Here is a 19,565-nt window from a genome sequence, read left to right on the forward strand (position 1 = left end):
TAAGGCAGATGAATTGAGGCACAAATGAACACATGGAAGTATGATGTCATTGTTGTCACAGAGACATGGTTGAGAGAGGGGCAGGATTGGCAGCTCAATATTCCAGGATATAGGGTCTTCAGGCGAGACAGGGAAGGAGGTAAAAGAGGAGGGAGTATCGCAATATTGATCAAGGAATCAATTCCAGCAGTATGGACAGATGACATCTCAGAAGGCTCCTCAAATAAAAACAAAAAAGGAGCAATCACATTGCTGGGAGTGTACTATAGGCCCCCAAACAGTCAGAGAGAAATAGAATAGCAGGTATGTAAGCAAATTTCAGAGAAGTGTAAAAATAATAGGGTAGTAATAGTGGGGGATTTTAACTTCCCCAACATTAACTGGGTTAGGCATACTGTGATTGGTTTAAAGGGAGCAGAATTCTTGAAATGCATCCAGGAGAGTTTTGTAAGCCATTACATAGAAGATCCTACAAGAGAGGGGGCGGTCCTGGACTTAATTTTAGGGAATGAAGCCGGGCAAGTGGTAGAGGTATCGGAGGGGGAGCGTTTTGCAGATAGTGATCATAATTCCATTAGATTCAAGGTTATAATGGAAAAGGACAAGGATGAGCCAGAAACCAGAGTTCTAAATTGGAGGAAGGCCGATTTTAATAAGATCAGATATAATTTGGCCAGAGTGGACTGGGAGCAGCTACTTTTAGGTAAATCTGCGTCAGAGCAGTGGGACTCATTCAAGAAGGAAATAGGGAGAATACAGGGCCAACATATTCCAGTAAAGACATAGGGTGGGACCAACAAACCCAGTGAACCCTGGATGTCGAGGGATATACAGGATTGGATAAAGAGAAAAAGGGAGGCTTATGGCAGATACCGAGGGCTCAAAACAGCGGAAGCCTGAGAGGAGTATAGAATGTGTAGGGGGGAAACTTAAAAAGAACATTAGGAGAGCAAAAAGGGGGCATGAGAAAACATTGGCAGGTAAAATAAAGGAAAATCCAAAGTTATTTTACAAGTACATTAAGAGTAAGAGGATAATTAGGGAAAGAGTAGGGCCCATTAAGGACCATAGTGGTAATTTGTGTGTGGAGCTGGAAGACGTAGGTAGGGTTCTAAATGAGTACTTTGTGTCGGTGTTCACAAGTGAGAGGGATGATGTGGGTATGGAAATCAGGCATAAGGACTGTGATATAATTAAAGACATTAGCATAGAAAGGGAGAAAGTTCTAAGTGGTCTGGCAGGCTTAAAAGTAGATAAATCTCCACGCCCGGATGAAATGTATCCCAGGCTGTTGAGTGAGGCAAGGGAGGATTTAGCAGGGGTGCTGGCAATAATTTTCAATACCTCTCTGGCTACAGGAGAGGTGCCAGAGGACTGGAGGGCAACCAATGTGGTACCGTTATTCAAGAAGGAAGGAAGGGATAAACCAGGGAACTACAGGCCAGTCAGTCTAACCTCAGTGGTGGGGAAACTATTGGAAGTAATTTTCAGGCACAGAATTAATCTACACTTGGAGAGGCAGGGATTAATCAAGGACAGTCAGCATGGTTTTGTTAAGGGAAGGTCATGTCTGACCAATTCAATTGAATTTTTTGAAGAGGTGACCAGGTGTGTAGATGAGGGCAATGCACTTGACGTAGTTTACTTGGACTTCAGCAAAGCTTTTGATAAGGTCCCGTATGGGAAACTGATAACAAAAGTAAGAGCCAATGGGATCGAAGGCAATTTGGCAAATTGGATCCAGAATTGGCTGAGTAGCAGGAAGCAGAGGGTGATGGTCAAGGAATGTTTTTGTGACTGGACGCCTGCGTCCAGTGGGGTTCCATGGGGATCGGTGTTGGATCCCTTGCTATTTGTGGTATAATATAAATGATTTAGATTTGAATGTAGGAGGATTGATCAGTAAGTTTGCAAATGACATGAAAATTGGTGAGGTGTTAAATAGTGAGGAGGATAGCCTTAGATTTCTGGAGGATATAGACGGGCTGGTCAGATGGGCTGATCAGTGGCAAATGGAATTTAATCCGGGTAAGTGTGAGGTGATGCACTTGGGCAGGACAAACAAGGCATGGGAATACACGATAAAAGGTAGGACCCTGGGAAGTACCGAGGATCAGAGGGACCATGGTATGCATGTCCACCAGTCCCTTGAGGTAGCGGGACAGGTAGATAAGGTGGTTAAGATGACATATGGGATACTTGCCTTTATTAACCGAGGCATAGAATATAAGAGCAGGGAGGTTATGCTGGAACTGTATAAAACGCTGGTTAGGCAACAGCTAGAGTATTGCGTTCCGTTCTGGAATCCACATTATTGGAAGGATGTGATTGCACTAGAGAGTGCACAGAGGAAATTTAACAGGTTGTTGCCTGGGCTGGAGAGTTTTAGTTATGAGGAGAGATTGGATAGACTGGGGTTATTTTCCTTGGAGCAGAGGAGACTGAGGGGGGGACATGATTGAGGTGTATAAAATTATGAGGGGCATAGATAGGGTAGACAGGAAGGAACTTTTCCCTTTGGTGGAGGGATCAATAACCAGGGGGCATAGATTTAAGGTAAGGGGCAGGAGGTTTAGAAGGGATGTGAGAAAGAATTTTTTCACCCAGAGGGTGGCAGGAATCTGGAACTCACTGCCTGAAAGGGTGGTAGAGGCAGAAACCCTCATAATATTTAAGAAGTATTTGGATGTGCATTTGCGATGCCATGGCATACAAGGCTATGGGCCTAGTGCTGAAAAGTGGGATTAGAATATTTCGGTACTTGTTTGACCGGTGCAGACTCGATGGGCTGAAGGGCCTTTTTGTGCTGTAGACCTCTATGACTGAGTGCGGCATCAAGGAGCCCTAGCAAACGTCAATTGGAATCAGGGGGAAAATGTTCCACTAGTTGGAGTCATATCTAACACAAAGGAAGATGGTTGTGGTCGTTGGAGATCAATCATCTCAGTTCCAGGAGATTGCTGCAGGAGTTACTCAGAGTAGTGTCCTAGGCCAGCCAACTTCAGCTGCTTCAAAGACCTTTTCTCCATCATAAGGTCAGAAGAAGGGACAGTCACTGATGATTGCACAACATTCAGCACCATTTGTGACTCCTCAGATACTCAAGCAGTCCATAGCCGTATGCGACAAGACTTGGACAACATTCAGGCTCGGGCTGATAAGTGACAAGTAACATTCGTGCTACATTACCTGCAAGACAATGACCATCTCCAACAAGAGAGAATCTAATCATGCCCCCTTGACATTCAATGGCACTACTGTGACCCTCCAACATCCTGGAGATTACTACTGGTCATGAACTTAACTGGAGCAGCCATATAAATACTATGGCTACAAGAGCAGGTCAGGGGCTGAGAATTCTGTGGTGAGTAACTCACTTCCTGACCCCCAAAGCCTGCCCACCATCTACAAGGCACAAGTCAGGAGTGTGATGGAATACTCTCCAATTGCCTGAATGAGTGCAGCTCCAACAACATTCAAAGAGTTCAATACCATCCAGAACAAAGCAGCCCACTAATTGGCACCCTCTTCATCACCTTAAACATTCACTCCCTCCACCACCGACACAGTAGCAGCAGTATGGACCATCTACAAGATGCACTGCAGCAACCCACCAAGGCTCCTTTAACAGCACCTGTAAATTCCCCTCCAAGCTATACACCATCCTGACTTGAAACTATATTGCTGTTCCTTCACTGTCACGGAGTCAAAATCCTGGAACTCCCTACGTAATAGTACTATGGGTGTACCCGCACCAGATGGACTGCAGCAGCTCAAGCAAGCGTCTCACCATCACCTTCTCAAGGGCAATTAGGGATGGACAATAAATGCTGGCCTTGACAGCAACATCCAAATCCCAAGAAAGAATACAAACCCACTATCCGATTAGCACGTCAGCACGTCACGTACTCAGTTAAGCTGGTTAGAAATTCAAGCTTCACATGCAGAGTTGGGCACATAAAACCAGCTATGCCTCTGGTGCAGATTGATGGAATACAGTTCTGAATATAAAGTTGATCCTGCAAAAATATAACCAAAATTAAAATTTTGATCTCTGCACCTTTATTATAGTTGGGAGCACAATAGTTGAAAAATTCATCAGCTCCCATTGAGATGTTGACTGATCTGCCGCACAACTCCAACATTTTCTGATTGCCATTCAGGCACTAGCACTCAGATATGGGGTAGCAGAGTCATCTGAGAATTTAGGGCGTGGTCATCCCTGCCCTTTCAGAAGTCGCCCCAGGCCCAGTTAAGGATCCCATGCTCGGGGTTATGTCATGGCAGGAGCAGTGAATTGTTGATGATGACAGAAGACCTCAAACCTCAAGGGATAATGGTTGCTTACAGGTGGAGGATCCTTTGGGAAGGGATGTGCTTCCTTTAAGCTCACAAAGAAAAGGAACAGGAAACAACACACGTATTCTTTTCTCTAATCATATTACTCATTGTAATAGCCTCCCATTTTCAATTCCAAACAAATGAAGTAAAAAAGCACAGGACCACAAGGCAAGAAGAAAATGGGCAGAGAACCAGTCCCTAGGCCAATCATCACTATCACTCATTTGCAGTTTTCTTTTCCAATTTATAAATGGTCGAGTTGTAAAGCAGCAGTTCCACCTGTGGCAAAACAATTGATAAGAATGAGAAGTGCTAGAGGAATTGGCTCCTTGTAAAACATTGTGAAACACTGCTTGCTCCTAAAGCAAGTGCTTGATTTGACTGTAGGTCCTCTGGCTGAGGCAAAACCTATCCATTAATTGCTGCAAAGCTCCTACCTTCGACGCACTTCTCATGTCAGGCTCTGAATCCACTTGTGGTGAGCATACCAGCAACTTCTTTGCCATGCCATAATGGCGAGGATTCAAAAACCCATCAGAGTAAGCATCTTGCATATGCCTCTATCCAGACTAACAGCATTAATGCAACAATAATGTGTTTTGTTGACCCACCTGATCCTTTGTCATGATGTATATAGGGCAGCTGAGATATGTGGATAATATTATCAGGCTGTACTCAAAGCCATAAAACCCCCAGGTTGGGTATCTAAGCTCGAAATGTCCAATACTTTCTCAGGCGGATGAGCTATATTTACCTAATTGTTTTTCACATTTACCTAATTGTTTTTCATTCTCCCTCTTCATAGCTTATGGCTAGGAGGTCTTGCGACACAGGGGAATCAGGGGGAAAATGCATCTTTACCTCTAGGCCAAAAGCTCCAGGCTCAAGCACGACACCAGGACTTGTTGGCCACAGAAGGAGCATTCACGGCTTGGTAATCAGCTCAGGAATCCTTCCACCACCTTCCCACTATTCCCCAAAGGGGAAAAAAAGTGCGTGAAGGTATGCTAAAAAAAAATTATGGTTACGGCTTATTAGAATCTACAACTAAAATACTTACATTTCTCGAATATTTTAATAAGAACACTCCAAGCATTGCCTCCTCCAGTGTAAACATTCCAAGCTGCAGCAGACTCTGCTTATAACTCAATGGATAAGCCCAGCCTGTCAATATAGTTGCTCTTTGCTGAACCCTGTTCAACGCCTAGATGGTTTTCTAATAACATGGTTATCAAGAGCTGTACACAGTGCTCCAGATGGGATCAGGCCAGCCTTCTGTACATACTGAGAATCACTTCCTGAGATTAGGATTCTATCCCTCCAGGTTATCACCACATTAAGATCCTATTTGTGCTCTTTATTGTTGTCACAGTGTTGGCACCTTCAGAAATCTGTCTGTCAAGTCCTGTAGAATAAGATAGTGCACAGATACAAAAAGTAATCAAAGGTGGATATTGAATTGTTGGCTACTTTTTCAATGGGATCGGAGTACAAAGGTCTCCATTTGAGCACATCACAGGAAGGATGTAATCACTCGACAGATACACCAGAACAATACTGGGAGTTAAAAGGTGGTTGCATAAACTTGGCATGTATTTCTTTGAGTTTAGAATGTTGTGAGGTGATTTAATCAAGGTATTTAGAATAAAGGGATTCAATAGGTTGGATAGTGACTTTGGTTCCTTAGTACAGGAATGCAAAAGAAGAGAACAGAATCTTAATATCAGACCTAGGACATTCAGGAGTAAAAATCAGGAAATATTTTTTCATAAAAAGGCAGTGTAAATCTTGAACAACAATTTGTACATATATAGCACCTTTAACAGAATAAAACAATCCAAGGTGTTTCAGGTTGTTGCGAACCAGAGGACACTTATTTAAGGTGATTAGTAAAAACCTATGACGATAGTAGAAAAAAATTTTATGGAGAGGAATATAGGACTTAGGAGGAGTAGGCCAGCCAGCCCTTGAAGCCTGCTCCACTATTCGACAAGATCATGGCTCATCTGATTGTGATCTTAACTCCAATTTCCTATCTGCCCCCCATAAGTCTCGACTCCCTTGTTAATCAAAAATCTATCTCAGCTTTGAATAAATTCAATGACCCAGCCTCCACTGTTTTCTGAGGAAGAGAATGCCACAGGATAACAGAAAAGATTTCTCCTTATCTCGGTCTTAAGAGGGAGACCTTTTATTTTTACATTGTGTCCCCCAGTTCTAGTCTCCCCGACAAGAAGCATCTTCCTGGTATCCACCCTGTCTAGTCCTCTCAGGATCCAATACATTTCAATAAGATCACCTCTCATTCTTCTAAACTCAATGGGTTAAGGCCCAATCTGTTCAACCTTTCTTCATAAGTTCTTCATCCCAGGAATGGAGTCAAGTGAACTTTCTCTGCACTGCTTCCAATGCAATTATATCCTTTTTTAACTAAGGAGACCAAAACTGTACACAGTACTCCAGATGAGGTGTGACCAAGGTCCTGTACAGCTGCAGGAAAACTTATCTATTTTTATATTCCATACTCCTTGCAATGAACACCATTTGATCTACCTTCCTAATCACTTGCTGTATCTGCATACTAACTTTTTGTGATTCATGTACCTCTTGACCACCAACTTCTGCGATCTCTCCCCTTTTAAATTATATACTGCTTTTCAATTCTTCTTGCCAAAAGTGGACAAGTTCACATTTTCCCACATTATAATCCATCTGCCAAATTTTTGCCCACTCACTTAACCTATCTATATTCCTTTGTAGACTCTTTACCTCTTCTTGACAACTTACTTTCCTACATAGCTCAGTGTCATCAGCAAATTTAGCTGCCATATAGATTGCAAATAGTTGAGGCCCCAGCACTGATCACTGTGCTCCACTAGTTACAGCTTGCCAACACAAAAAAGGCCCATTTATCCCTGCTCTTGCTTTCTGTTAGCTACCGAGTCCGTTATCCATGCTATGTGTCATCCACTACACCTATGAACTTTTATTTTGTGTAGTAACCTTTGATACAGCATCTTATCAAAAGCCTATCAGAAATCCATCCAAGTACACCACATCGACATCTTTATTCAGCTTGTTACTTCCTCAAAGAACTCTTAACAAATTAGTTTTCTCTTTCAAAACTACTCTGCCTGATCCCGTTATGATTTTCTAAGTATCCTGCTATAGCCTCTTTAATAATGGATTCCAGCAATTTCACCAAGACTAGGCTAACTGTCCTATCATTTTCTGCTTTCTAAATCCCTCCTTGCTTGAATAAGGGTGTTACATTTGCTAATTTCCAATCCGCTGGGATCCTTCCAGAATCTGAGTGTGTGATTAGGATCTGGAATCCACTACCTGAGAGTGTGGTGGAGGCAGATACAATCAGGGTTTTTAAAACACAATTGGATAAGCAACTGACGACAAAAAAAATGCAGTGCAATGGGAAAAGGGGGAGGCAGAGTGGGTCTGAGTTGCTCTTGCAGGGAGCCAGCATGGACAGTGATGTGCCGAGTGGCTCTTTCTACGCTATAACTATTCTATAATTCTAATGGAAAAAGCACATTAAGGTTTTAGATCAACCAAAATCATCCCACTTGGGATTCTGCAAAATGTCATTGCTAATACACCAGAAATTCACAAAGAAAGGTTCTCTTCTGAAGGGAAGGTATTAAAAAAGATAGAATTTTACACGTTTTAAAGAAAAAAAATAGCATTTATTGAAATTATGCAACACCTGAGAAACATATAACTTATAAAATTATATGAAATATATCTGTTGTGCTGCATTGTGGATGTCATTTTTTAAAGAAAAAGTAGTGTACAAAGATCAAATTTTGCATTCATATAACAATTTCAATTTAACTTTTGCAAAAACAAAACACTTTTTAATACACTCCACTGAACATTTGCCGTCTTCTTTTGGCTTTTATCATGTCCACTCAATACTGCTGGCTTTAAAAGGCCACTTGTGTTACTTTTTTAAAAATCTATTCCATGGCTTAACTATCTGAAATGATAATTAATAATTAGTAAGAAATTTGCAGTAATCACTTCAAAGAAAAAGGAACAGTTATTCCATGGATAAAATGTTATCTAGATGATTTCCATCATGACTAATGTTAGCATTAATTAATGCAAAACTGCATTATTTGCTTACATTACAAATTACTTAAAATATAAACTTGTAGCTGATCAAGCATCTTAACGTTTATACAATTATATAAATAGATGTAGGTTATTTAAGCATATACTATGGGCAGTGATGTAAAATCACAGGCTATAGACAACCTGGTGGTTAAGGTTCAAAGTTTCACAAGTTGCTAGAAATTGTATGAGCATTTTGAAGCTTTCAAATTACTGTGCAAAAAGTATTGGGATGATATTTCCTATGCACTGGGATTGACCAGATAGACCACAATAGTCTTTTCCAGTCCTATACATTCCATTTTCTAACACCACAAACTTGTTTTTTTAAAAATACATGTAGCAGCTATTCCATTCAATACTCAAGGCCAAGTTTGCTTCTATGCTCTTAAATTAAGTTAACTTCATTTTAAATCTTTCCTTAGGTTATTCCCCAATCCATTTTAAAATATAGTTGAAGGGTGACCTCCCAATGCAATCGCCCTGCAGTTCTGCGATAGTACTTATCCATATAGCAACTTTGAATACAGAAAAAATGTGATTGATTAATCATTTAAACCACAAACAGAATGCAGAAATGCTGCAATTGTATACAAGCAAAATACTTCAGATACTGAAAATCTGCAATAAATACAGGAAATGCTGGAAATACTCAGCTAGTCAGGCAACATCTGTGCGGAGAGAAACAGAACAACATTTCAGGTCAATGACCTTTCAGATCTAATGAAAGGTCATCTACCTGAAACGTTAACACAATTTCTCTCTCTACAGATGCTGTCTGAGCTTCAGAAAGTTGCAATCATATTTGGCAATCTGGTTACTATTGCTTTGGTTAATCTGATATATGCAAAGGTAAGTAATGGACATGTGTAATTTGATGAACAGATCAAGTGAGAAAATAGCAAATAAGTTATCGTCAATTGTACAATGGAAACACGACATTTCAAGATTGCCTTGCCAGGTCATTTCACTATTGCACAAGTTTAAATACGTTTTTATCTGCACTAATTAACTCCAACAGGTATCTTGTACCAATTGCATGAAATCAAAGTGAAAAATGCAAATCAAATGTTTCACCTCTCTGGACACCAAGACTGCTCTGTATTAGTGCAAATTCCTGATCGCTCTGTATTTTCAAAATGAAGTAGAACAAACAGGTATTACTGTTAGAAGCAATAATTAATTCTTGGGCAGATAAGTTTGTTTTTGTTTGAGAAACATTATTTAACAGCCGCACCAAAGTACAGGACATTGCATATAACCTTAGGTGAACAAAGTTCAATGCTATAGCAAAGAAAATAAATTATTCCACTTTCCAGATGGCAACTTTCCCATCTTCTCTGCCAGCACCACTAAGAACATATCTGTCTTCAGCACAGCACAATGCTCGAACCATGTCTACATGAGCCACCAGTTCCTTTTCCACACTGTACTTGAATGTGTCTACCACGTAGATTTTCCCTCTGGCTTTGTCTGATCCTTTGCCTCCAATCCAGAGCTGAAAGGAATTTTTAAAAATATATTGGTATTAACCACTTTTCTTCCTCTGAATATAACCAACGCATTAAGTAAACACCTGTTCCATCAGAAAATCATTAGCAATGTCTAAACTCTATTCTGTCGAAGAATTGTGATTTTATGTCATTTAACAGGATTCATTGTGGATGTCATCATGCTGAGCAGTATTTAGCATGCAGAAAATAATCAAATATCTCATCCTACAAATGTTTACCTATTTGAAACTGGTGAAAAGAAACTTACTTCCACACACCAAGGAAATCTAAAGCAGTTAAACATATTTCTCGCCAAACAATGGGAAAACCATTAATGGGCTGGGGTAAACATGTGGTATCCAGATGATATTTGACTCCCACAAGGCCCAACTTAAAGCAATGTTGGAAGACACCTGTCAGCTGATAAAAGATAAACCAGTAAATGGAAACCTACCAACATAATGGGCAGAATTTTCTGACTGGTGGGGGCGGGAGCGGGCCCGATTGCCGCCCGCAATTGGGTCCGCGCCACCATTTTACGCAGGAGGGCCAATTAAATCCCGCTCAGCGTGAATCGTGGCTCCCGAGGACAGCAGGAGTGGATGGGCGGCGGCAGGACTGCAATGACCACCGGGTCCAATGGCAACCTGGCAGCCTGTTTAAAAAAAGCTGCTGTAGCCTTTCAAAGACTGCAAATCATGGCAAGTGGAAGGGCTCCCCAGAGCTGGTGAGCAGGCCAGGCAGGAAGGTAGGGCAGGGGGGCACTGTGCCCCTCGTTTTTCCGATGATTGTCTTGCTGCCCTCCTCGAGGAGGTGGTAGCATGGTGGGAGGTCCTGGTACCCCAGGACGGGAGGAGGAGGCCCCCCGACATGATCAAATGTGCCTGGGAGGAGGTGGCAAGTTCCCACGACGTGGTGCGGTGCTCACCTGGGTCCAGTGTCACAAGCGCTTCAACGACCTGTTACGCTCAGGAAGGGTGAGTACCATGTTGGCATTGGTCACTTAACCCAGCAGGTAAGCTTTCCTCCCGGTGCACCCCACCACCCCCCCAAAAGTCTGAGTGTAGTGATTGCATTGAATCATTGATGGCATGTGTCCTTCGCTGGGTAGGCCAACAGATATTGCCCATGCTTGAGAGGGTGGTGATGAGATGGGTTCTGCTCCTGCAGCATTTGGTACACTGAGACCCACGTTACTGTTTTGGGGGCAGCCTGGAGGAGCTGCACCTAGGCGCAGTGCTGGAACTCCAGGACATGCCAAAGTCAGGGTGATGACATGCTGGGAGGGGAGCTTCAAGGTGGCGTGGCACTGATCAATCTGCTGTCCTCTGCGCTCCACGTGCTTGCTCCTCCTTGCTATGGAAGGTTAGACTATGTGGTGCCTAATGTGATGTAGGCAGCATTTGGCCAAGGGGGTGGGGGGATGGGGACAGGCCTAGCACCTTTGTGAGTGTTCAGCAGCAGCAGGGTGAGAAGACGCTGGAGCCCTGCAATGTCCCAGTCTGGTTGGGATGGGCCGTCCACCAAGAGAGTCCAGGTACATTTAAGACTAATCAATGCTCTTCTTTCCTTTTCAGGAGAAGAATGCACATAATGCAGCCGAGCAGGTAAAGACTGGCAGCCGGCCGACACAGTTAGCGATTCTCAGCCACTTCGAGCAGGAGGCCCTAGATTTGGAGCGGCGCCATGCGCGCAGGTCCAATGTTGATGAGGCTGGGGTGCCATGGGCAGGTATGATTGCCCAGCACCCAGTGCTGAATGTTCAGTGATTGAAGTTTGCAACATGGCTTGACCATTGCTTATGGAAGGATGAGCACATAATGATCCAGGGGACAGGGATGCATGTTAACTGATCCAACGTCCTTGTTCTTCCTTTCAGCATCAGCGAAGCAGGGCCAGGAGGAGCAGCAGCAGAGGCCCCCACTCACACCTGAGGGCCCTGAAGTCTCACCAGCGTCACACCATCTCTGCCAGGCAGGTACCAGCGCAGATACTGGCACCTCGGTGGGAATTAGAACATCAGCTCGTATCCTGGGGCACAGAGGCGAGGGCACTTCACAGTCGCTGGAGGAGCTGGCAGAGACAGAAAGTGCCCATGGCGCCAGCAGTCGGAGGATGAAGGGGACCAGGCACATGCTCGTTCGGTGCCTGATGATGTGCCTCTGGAGTCATCTGCGACACAGCAAGCGCAGGAAATGCGGCCGGGTGTGCGGGAGCATCGAGGGAGATACATAAGGCTATGCTTAAATTGGTGTCTGTGATGGAGGAGTCTACCGGACTATCACCGAAGCAATGAGCCTCATGTCAGAGTGCCAAGCGTCCTCCATGGAAAGGGTGGTGACTCTCATAGAGAGGGTCCTCCAGGAGACCCATCAGGGCTTCCTGGGGATGCGCTCAGACCTGCAAGTCCTCACATCGGCACTGACCTCAGCTGGTGCTAGTGTGGGAGATGGTCTGGACACCAAGTTTCCCAGCTTGGTGCCCATCCATCCACAGTGAGCAGGGAGATCTGAAGCGACCTCACAACGGCGCAGCAGCTGCCTGTTGTCTCTGCGGGCTCCTCTCAGGGCGCTCTGGAAGAGGGCGGCAGCTCCTCCGCCCCTCTGCCAGTGACCATTGCATCCGATGAGGCTGCGACGACTGGGGAGATGCCAGCCATGGAACTGGCAGCTCCCTCCTAGGCGGGGCCAGCACAGGATCCATGAGCCAGAAGACAACCGTGAAGGTCATCGAGGCCAACAGGACAGCAGAGTCAGCAGGCTGTCTCAGACGCCACTCCAGCAAGGGGTCACCACCAAGATGTAGCACCTGAACACGTAAAAATAAGGCACCTTAGGCACACCACGGGTTTATCACTGGTGCTTTTGTGTTGGCCTGCAGAGAGGTCTTTATGAGTTGGTGTGATGCTGAACACCTTTTTCATTTTGTTTCATTAAGTTTCTTTGGTCGCAATATTAAATACAGACATGTCACCATGGCTGAGGTTGCCTCTTTTGTACTGCAGGTGGATGGTTTCCAATAATGTAATGAGTGTTTTGTGGGACATGCAGCTTTATTTTCAAGGACCTTAGTTAATGTTCCTAACCAGGCAGATTTTGCACTTAGGTGTCAAATATGGAGCATACAGCCCAGGCTTGTCCTGGAGGTCCATACGTGGTGTGCTAGCTGAAGGTTCATTGGATTAAACCCTCCTGGATGTCCCTGCCTCCCTGGTGTGCGCCCCGGGTCAGCATCTACCCCTTCAGCATTTCCCTGTGTGTGTTTAACCTCGGACTCACTGCTGGACTCATCGTGTGCAGCCGCGGCCAATGCGTCTACGTCTTCATCGTCCATAGCATCCCCCCTTTCCAGCGCAAGATTGTGGAGAGCGCAGCATGCAACCACTATCAGCGACACACGATCTGGGGGGTACTGGAGTGCGGCCCCTGAGCGGTCCAGGCATCGGAAGCGCTTCTTAAGACCAATGGCTCTATCCACCACAGCCCTGGTGAGGGCGTGGCTCCTATTGTACCGCTGCTCAGCTTCTGTTCTTGGATGGCAGAGAGGTGTCATTAACCACCTTCTGAGGGAATAGCCCTTGTCACCCAGCAGCCATCCATCCAGCCGAGCCAGAGCACTGAAGAGCCCCGGCACCTTGGAGTGGATTAGGACGTAGGTGTCATGGGAGCTGCCTGGGTGCCTTGCACAGACTCGTAGAATCAGCATCCTGTGACCACACACTATCTGCATGTTCATGGAGTGGAAGAACCTTCCTGTTGACGAAGGCATCGGGCTCACCTGCTAGCACCTTGATGGCCACATGTGTGCAGTCTGGATGCGGGGGAAGCCAGCATTGGCCGCAAGGCCTCTGGCTCGCTGTGTCTGGCTTGCCTGGTCCCATCGGTAGAGGAGGAAGGTCAATGCACGCCTGAACAGAGCATCTGTAACCTGCTTGACACAAGTGTGGACCGTAAAGATCACCCACCGACCCCTGGAAGGAGCCAGAGGCATAGAAGTTGAGGGCAGCTGTGACTTTTAAAGCCACTGGCATGGAGTGTCCACTCTCTCAGTTCGTGGAGAGATCAGGCCCAATCATCTGACAGATATAGTTGACTGCCTCCCTTGAGAGACGGAACCTCCTTCAGCACTGCATCTCAGACATATTGAGGTAGCTGCTTCACCACCCATATACCCTGGCAGCAGGATAGTGGCGTCTTCTGTGGCCCCTTCCGCCTTGGACTACCTCTTGGATCTGCCGTTAGGAAAAGAGTTCCAGGATTTTGATCCAGCAACAGCAAAGGAACAGCAACACGGTTCCAAGTCAGAATGATGCGTGACTTGAAAGGGGAATTTACTGCTGTTTCCATGCATCTCCTGCACTTGTCCTTCTAGACAGTAGAGGTCATGGGTTTGGAAGATGCTGCTGAAGGAGCCTTGGCGAATTGCTGCAGTGCATTGTGTACATTGTACATCCTGCTGCCACAATGCATCCTTGGTGGGCTGCTTTGTCCTGGATGGTATTGAGCTTCTCAAGTGTTGTTGGAGCCATTCTCATTCAAGCAAGTGGAGAGTGTTTCATCATACTCCTGACTTGTGCCTTGTGGCACAACTGTGGACAGGTTTTGGGAAGTCAAGAGGTGAGTTATTATTCAAAATATAATTGACCAGTATAAGGTGCCTTGCAAATTTGGCACAGGATATCTTGTGTTGCCACAGCTATTTAAATGTTTAATGTTTATTTGAAGGTAATCATTAAATGAATACATTTTTGAAAGAACATACAAATAAATTAAGATCATGAAAATATTGCAATGGCAGAACCGAGCAAGCCTTCTAATATCATTTAGACAAAAATATTTTTTTTAATTTTAAAAATCCAAAACACAATCAATACTTACTAAAAATAAAAACCTGTGGAAAACAAACCTGTTACTAATATTTTACAATATGATTTAATATACTTTTACAAAAATTAAATGTGCTTGATAATTACTTTCAATGCAAAATGAGCCTGTAAACAAACACCAAAACCAAATAGTGGACTATTAGTACCAACTCTATAATTAGCTCTTACAAGTGGTCAAGTATCTAAATACTGAGGAACCTCAGATTAACCACCACGTGTCAATTTTTGTTCATTACAACCGAGGAAAGAAGTTGCGGCATTTATGGTTGACAACAGTAGTTCTGATGAGTCAACAAAATAGTAATGAGGAAAGTGCACTGAAATAGCTGGGACTCACTGTGTTACTGAGAAATAATACTGCCATGACTATACATTTTCCATTCGTTAAATAAACTTGAAAAAGAAGTTATGATATTACCTGATTTTTAACAAGTATCATACAACCAATACTCTTGCAGTCCTGAAGCTGAATCTTTTGACTGGGTTTTGAAAGATCCTTCATATCCCAAATACAAACTTCTCCATTATCACCACATGCTGTCACAAGTTGATTTTTCTAATGGGAGAATATATAAAGAAAATCTCAAAAGGAGACAATACTTAGTTGGTACTGGCTAATGCAACTTAAAAATATCAGGTTAGTCTCATAAAGCACTAGTACAAGACAACCACTTCTGTTGCAACTAGCCCAGTAATCCAAAAATGTGATGCATATGTGTACATCTAGAAGCGTCACCTTCATTGACTGGCCCATAGGATGATGTACTTTTCCCATAATTTGGCTGCTGCAAACGTATGTTATTTTCTTCAATTAAATACTTACAACATTGCTAAGTTTACACATCTAAACTAATATTATTTGCAAGGCTTCTTTTCCCAACATTGACAATTTTATTCATTTCTTTTCTTGAATAAAATATGCAGTGTTCAATTAAAATACAACTAGAATATGTACTTCTAATACAAAAGCTAAATTCTGGGGATGCTGGAAATCTGAAATAGAAACAGAAAATGGTGGGGACACTGGCAGCAGCTGTGAAGGAAGAAACAGAGTTAACATTTCAGGTCTGTGATGTTTCATCAAGGTAGAAAGATGGGAATGAAATTGGGAGCAAGGGTACTAAGCTTGTAATAGGGACTAAACAATGGGTTCTATCTTTCTGAAGTATAGCTGGAGGAAATTACAGTTCATTCAAGACAATCACTTTGACAACATAGGAATGAGAGGGCTTAAGACAGATGAAGTAAGGCTGTGTATCATCATAAAAATGCTGACTGCATTTTTATAGATAATGTCACCAAGGGGCAGCATACAAATAAGTAAGAGGAGCAGGCTGTGGATAGATCTTTAGATCTTTAAGGGACTTGAGTAACAGTGCGGAGGCCATTGCTGGAGATGCTGTGGCTGTGATCAAATTGCTAAGATGGAACCAAGTGAGGACAATCCTATAGAGCTAGACAATAGAGAAAGGCCTTGGAGAAGGATGGTGTTGTCAACCACATTAAAGACTGCAGAGAGGTCAAGGAGGATGGGAATAGATACTGTGCATTGTCAAACTCACCAAGGATCTCATTTGTTACTTGGGTTAGGGCCATTTCAGTGCTTTGGCAGGTTAGAAACCTGATAGGAGAAATTCAAGCAGGGAGTCTAACAATGACAACTTGCATTTGTATAGAATCTTCAGTATAGTAAGGCACTTCATTCAGGAAAGATGGGTACAGATCTGACAGGCAACAGCAAATTTATGGGCTTTGGAGAAGTACTGTAGTTTGCAAACATAAAGGAGTGAAAGTTATGAGTTTTGGGAAAGCAGCAATGACAATGGTCTTCAAATAAAAGGGAGCATTACCGCTATTTTACTTTGTTCTCCAGGATGCTCAGAGGGTACGGATTGTTTTGAAAGATGAGAGACAATAGCGGTTAATGTGACCCAGATGGATGTTTGAATCAGTTGTGGGGAGATGGTGGCATGGTGGTAATGTCATAGTAATCCAGAACCCCAGGCTAATGCTCTGGGGACACGAGTTCAAATGTCACCATGGCAACTGGTGGAATTTAAACTCAATTAATAAATCTTGAACATGAAGCTAGTCTCAGTAATATGACCATGGCAACTATCATTGATTATTGTAAAAACCCAGCTGGTTCACTACAGGGAAGGAAACCTACCATCCTGTCTGGTCTACATGTGACCCCAGGTCCACTGTAATATGGTTGACTCTTAACTGCCCTCTGCAATAGCTGAGCAAGCCACTCAGTTCAAGGGCTATTAGGGATGAGCAACAAATGTTAGCCTTGCCAGCAACACCCACATCCCTTGAAAGAATAAAGGGAAAAAAATGCATTTAAGCCTTCAGTTCTTGGATTTGACAGAGCTCTTGAAGGAAAATAAAGATGGCATCAATAAAAAAAAAGTAGTGGATGCTGTGGGTACAAATTCTGGAAATACACTTGATTTTGTATAGAAAGCTTTTGATAAAAATAAGGTATTCAAGAGAAGTTGGCAGCGTGGATGTGAAGTTGGTTTAAGGATAGAAAACAGAGCACAACAAAGCCTGTTGATCTATAATCTTTTCATGTTCTTAAAAATTCTTATATACACACTGAAAATGAAGTGCAGAGTGAGCAAAAGATGCAGTGTATTGAGTTGTAAAAGGGAAAATATCTCTTGTCAACAAATCTATCAGTGACTGATACAGGAATGAAGAACAATGGCAAAGTACACAATAGGCATATTTGTACATTTTTCTGCAATACTTAACATTAGCCACCAATCAAATACGTACTACCACCATTCCAGTGGAGAAAACCATCTGGGACACCCATGTACAGAAGCATGAAGCATTTCTATTCCCAACAGCACACCCACTGAATTTGCAAGTAACTCAACTGAAAGGATAATGTGTTAAATAAGTCTACAAATGGAGGTGAAATCCTCAATTATTTTCATCCAAAGAAGAGGGTTCTGTTTACCATACAGAAGCAAACGTTTTCTTTACATTTTGGAACTGTTTCTAAAAGAAAAATGAATTATTTTATTTCCAGATCAGACAAAGGTTTTATTTTATTAAAAATAAAACAAATAAAAATATTTAACCAGAAGTAGCTAATTAGAAATATATTATTTCACTATTTTAAACTTACCTCAGGAAATACAAGGAAACAGCTAAAATAGACATGGTTTCCTTCTGGTTTTTCCAGTATCACCTTTCGTAATAGTTGCCCATTTTTTTTCACTTCCAGCAGTGCATCTCCTACACCTAGTAGAGTCAGGGCAGACATGTTTGAAGTATTAATGCTACAGACAAACATTTAACTTGACTGACTTTTTTGATGAGGTATCCGAAAGGGTTGATGCGGGTAATGCAGTTTATGTGGTGTATGTGGACTTCCAAAAGGCATTAGATAAGGCATTACAGGCTTGTAAGCAAAGTTGAAGTCCATGGAATAAAAGGGACAGTGGCAGCATGAATACAAAGTTGATTGAGTGACAGGGAAAAAGTAGTGGTAAACAGTTGTTTCTTTGAACTGGAAGGAGGCATACACTGGGGTTCAAAGCTAGGAAGTCATGATAAACCTTAACAAAACAACAAGTATTATGTTAAAGTTTGGACACCGCACTTTAGGAGGGATGTGAAAGCTTTATAGGGGGTGCAGAAAAGATTTACGAGAATGATTCCAGAGATGGTGGACTTCAATTACGTGGATAGATTGGAGAAGCTGAGATTGTTTTCCTTAAAGAGAAGGCGGAGAGTAGATTTGATAGAGGTGTTCAAAACCATGAGGGACAGAGTAGAGAGAGAGAAATTGTTCCCATTGGCAGAACGTTCAAGACCAAAGGATTGGCAAAATGATTGACAAAGAGAATCAAAGGCAATATGAGGGAACATCTTTCTAAGCAGCAACGAGTTACAATCTGGAATTTTAAAAATTCTTTCACAGGATGTAGGTGTCGCTGGCTAGGCCAACATTTATTGCCAATCCCTAATTGCCCTCAAAAGGTGCTGGTGAGTCACCTTTTTGGACCTCTGTAGTTTATGTCATGTCAACACCCATGGTGTTGTTAGGGAGGGATTTTGACATAGCGACAGTGAAGAAATGGTGACAAAGTTCCAAGTCAGGATGGTTTGTAGCTTGGGAGGGGAACTTGCAGGTGGTGCTGTTCCCATGCATCTGCTGCCCTTGGCCTTCTAGGGGATAGAGGTCATAGGTTTGGAAGGTGCTGTTGAAGGAGCCTTCGCGCGCTGCTGTAATGCATCTTGTATATAGTACACACAACTGCCATTGTGCGTGGTAGAGGGAGTGAATGTTGAAGATGGTGGATGGGGTGCCAATCAAAGCAGGCTGCTTTGTCCTGAATGGTGTCGAGTTTCTTGAGTGTTGTTGGAGCTGCACTTGTCTATTCAAATGGAGAGTATTCTATCACACTCCTGACTTGTGCTTGTAAATGGTGGACAGGCTTTGGGGAGGCTTTCGTGAAGAAAAATATTTTCACCCAGAAGGCGGTTGGAGTCTGGAACAAACTTCCTGAGAGGATAGTGGAGGCAGGTTCGATCGAGGTATGCAAAAGAAAATTGGATTGCTACCCAAAAAGAATGCGTAAGGTTACTGGGATAAGGCAGGGTAGTGGGATTAGGTAGAATGCTCTTTCAGAGAGTCAATGCAGACTCAATAGGCTGAATGACCTCCTTTTGCACTGTAAATTCTGTAATTC

General features: G+C 43.1%; 1 protein-coding gene across 3 annotated transcripts in view; it reads right to left on the reverse strand.

Moving 5' to 3' along the window:
* Positions 1 to 8,024: 8,024 nt before the first annotated feature.
* Positions 8,025 to 19,565, reverse strand: part of dennd3a (DENN/MADD domain containing 3a) — a 150,422-nt gene continuing 138,881 nt past the window's right edge. For all 3 annotated transcript variants that reach the window (XM_078540983.1, XM_078540984.1, XM_078540982.1), the window contains 3 exons: positions 17,996 to 18,111; positions 15,269 to 15,406; positions 8,025 to 9,970 (listed from right to left, as the gene is read on the reverse strand). In XM_078540983.1, the coding sequence (XP_078397109.1) occupies positions 9,776 to 9,970; positions 15,269 to 15,406; positions 17,996 to 18,111 (449 nt within the window). In that variant the 3' untranslated portion in view covers positions 8,025 to 9,775. The remainder of the gene's footprint in view (positions 9,971 to 15,268; positions 15,407 to 17,995; positions 18,112 to 19,565) is intronic.

This window comes from Cetorhinus maximus, chromosome 4 (assembly GCF_964194155.1).
Source record: "Cetorhinus maximus chromosome 4, sCetMax3.hap1.1, whole genome shotgun sequence".
NCBI classification, from domain to species: Eukaryota; Metazoa; Chordata; class Chondrichthyes; order Lamniformes; family Cetorhinidae; genus Cetorhinus; species Cetorhinus maximus.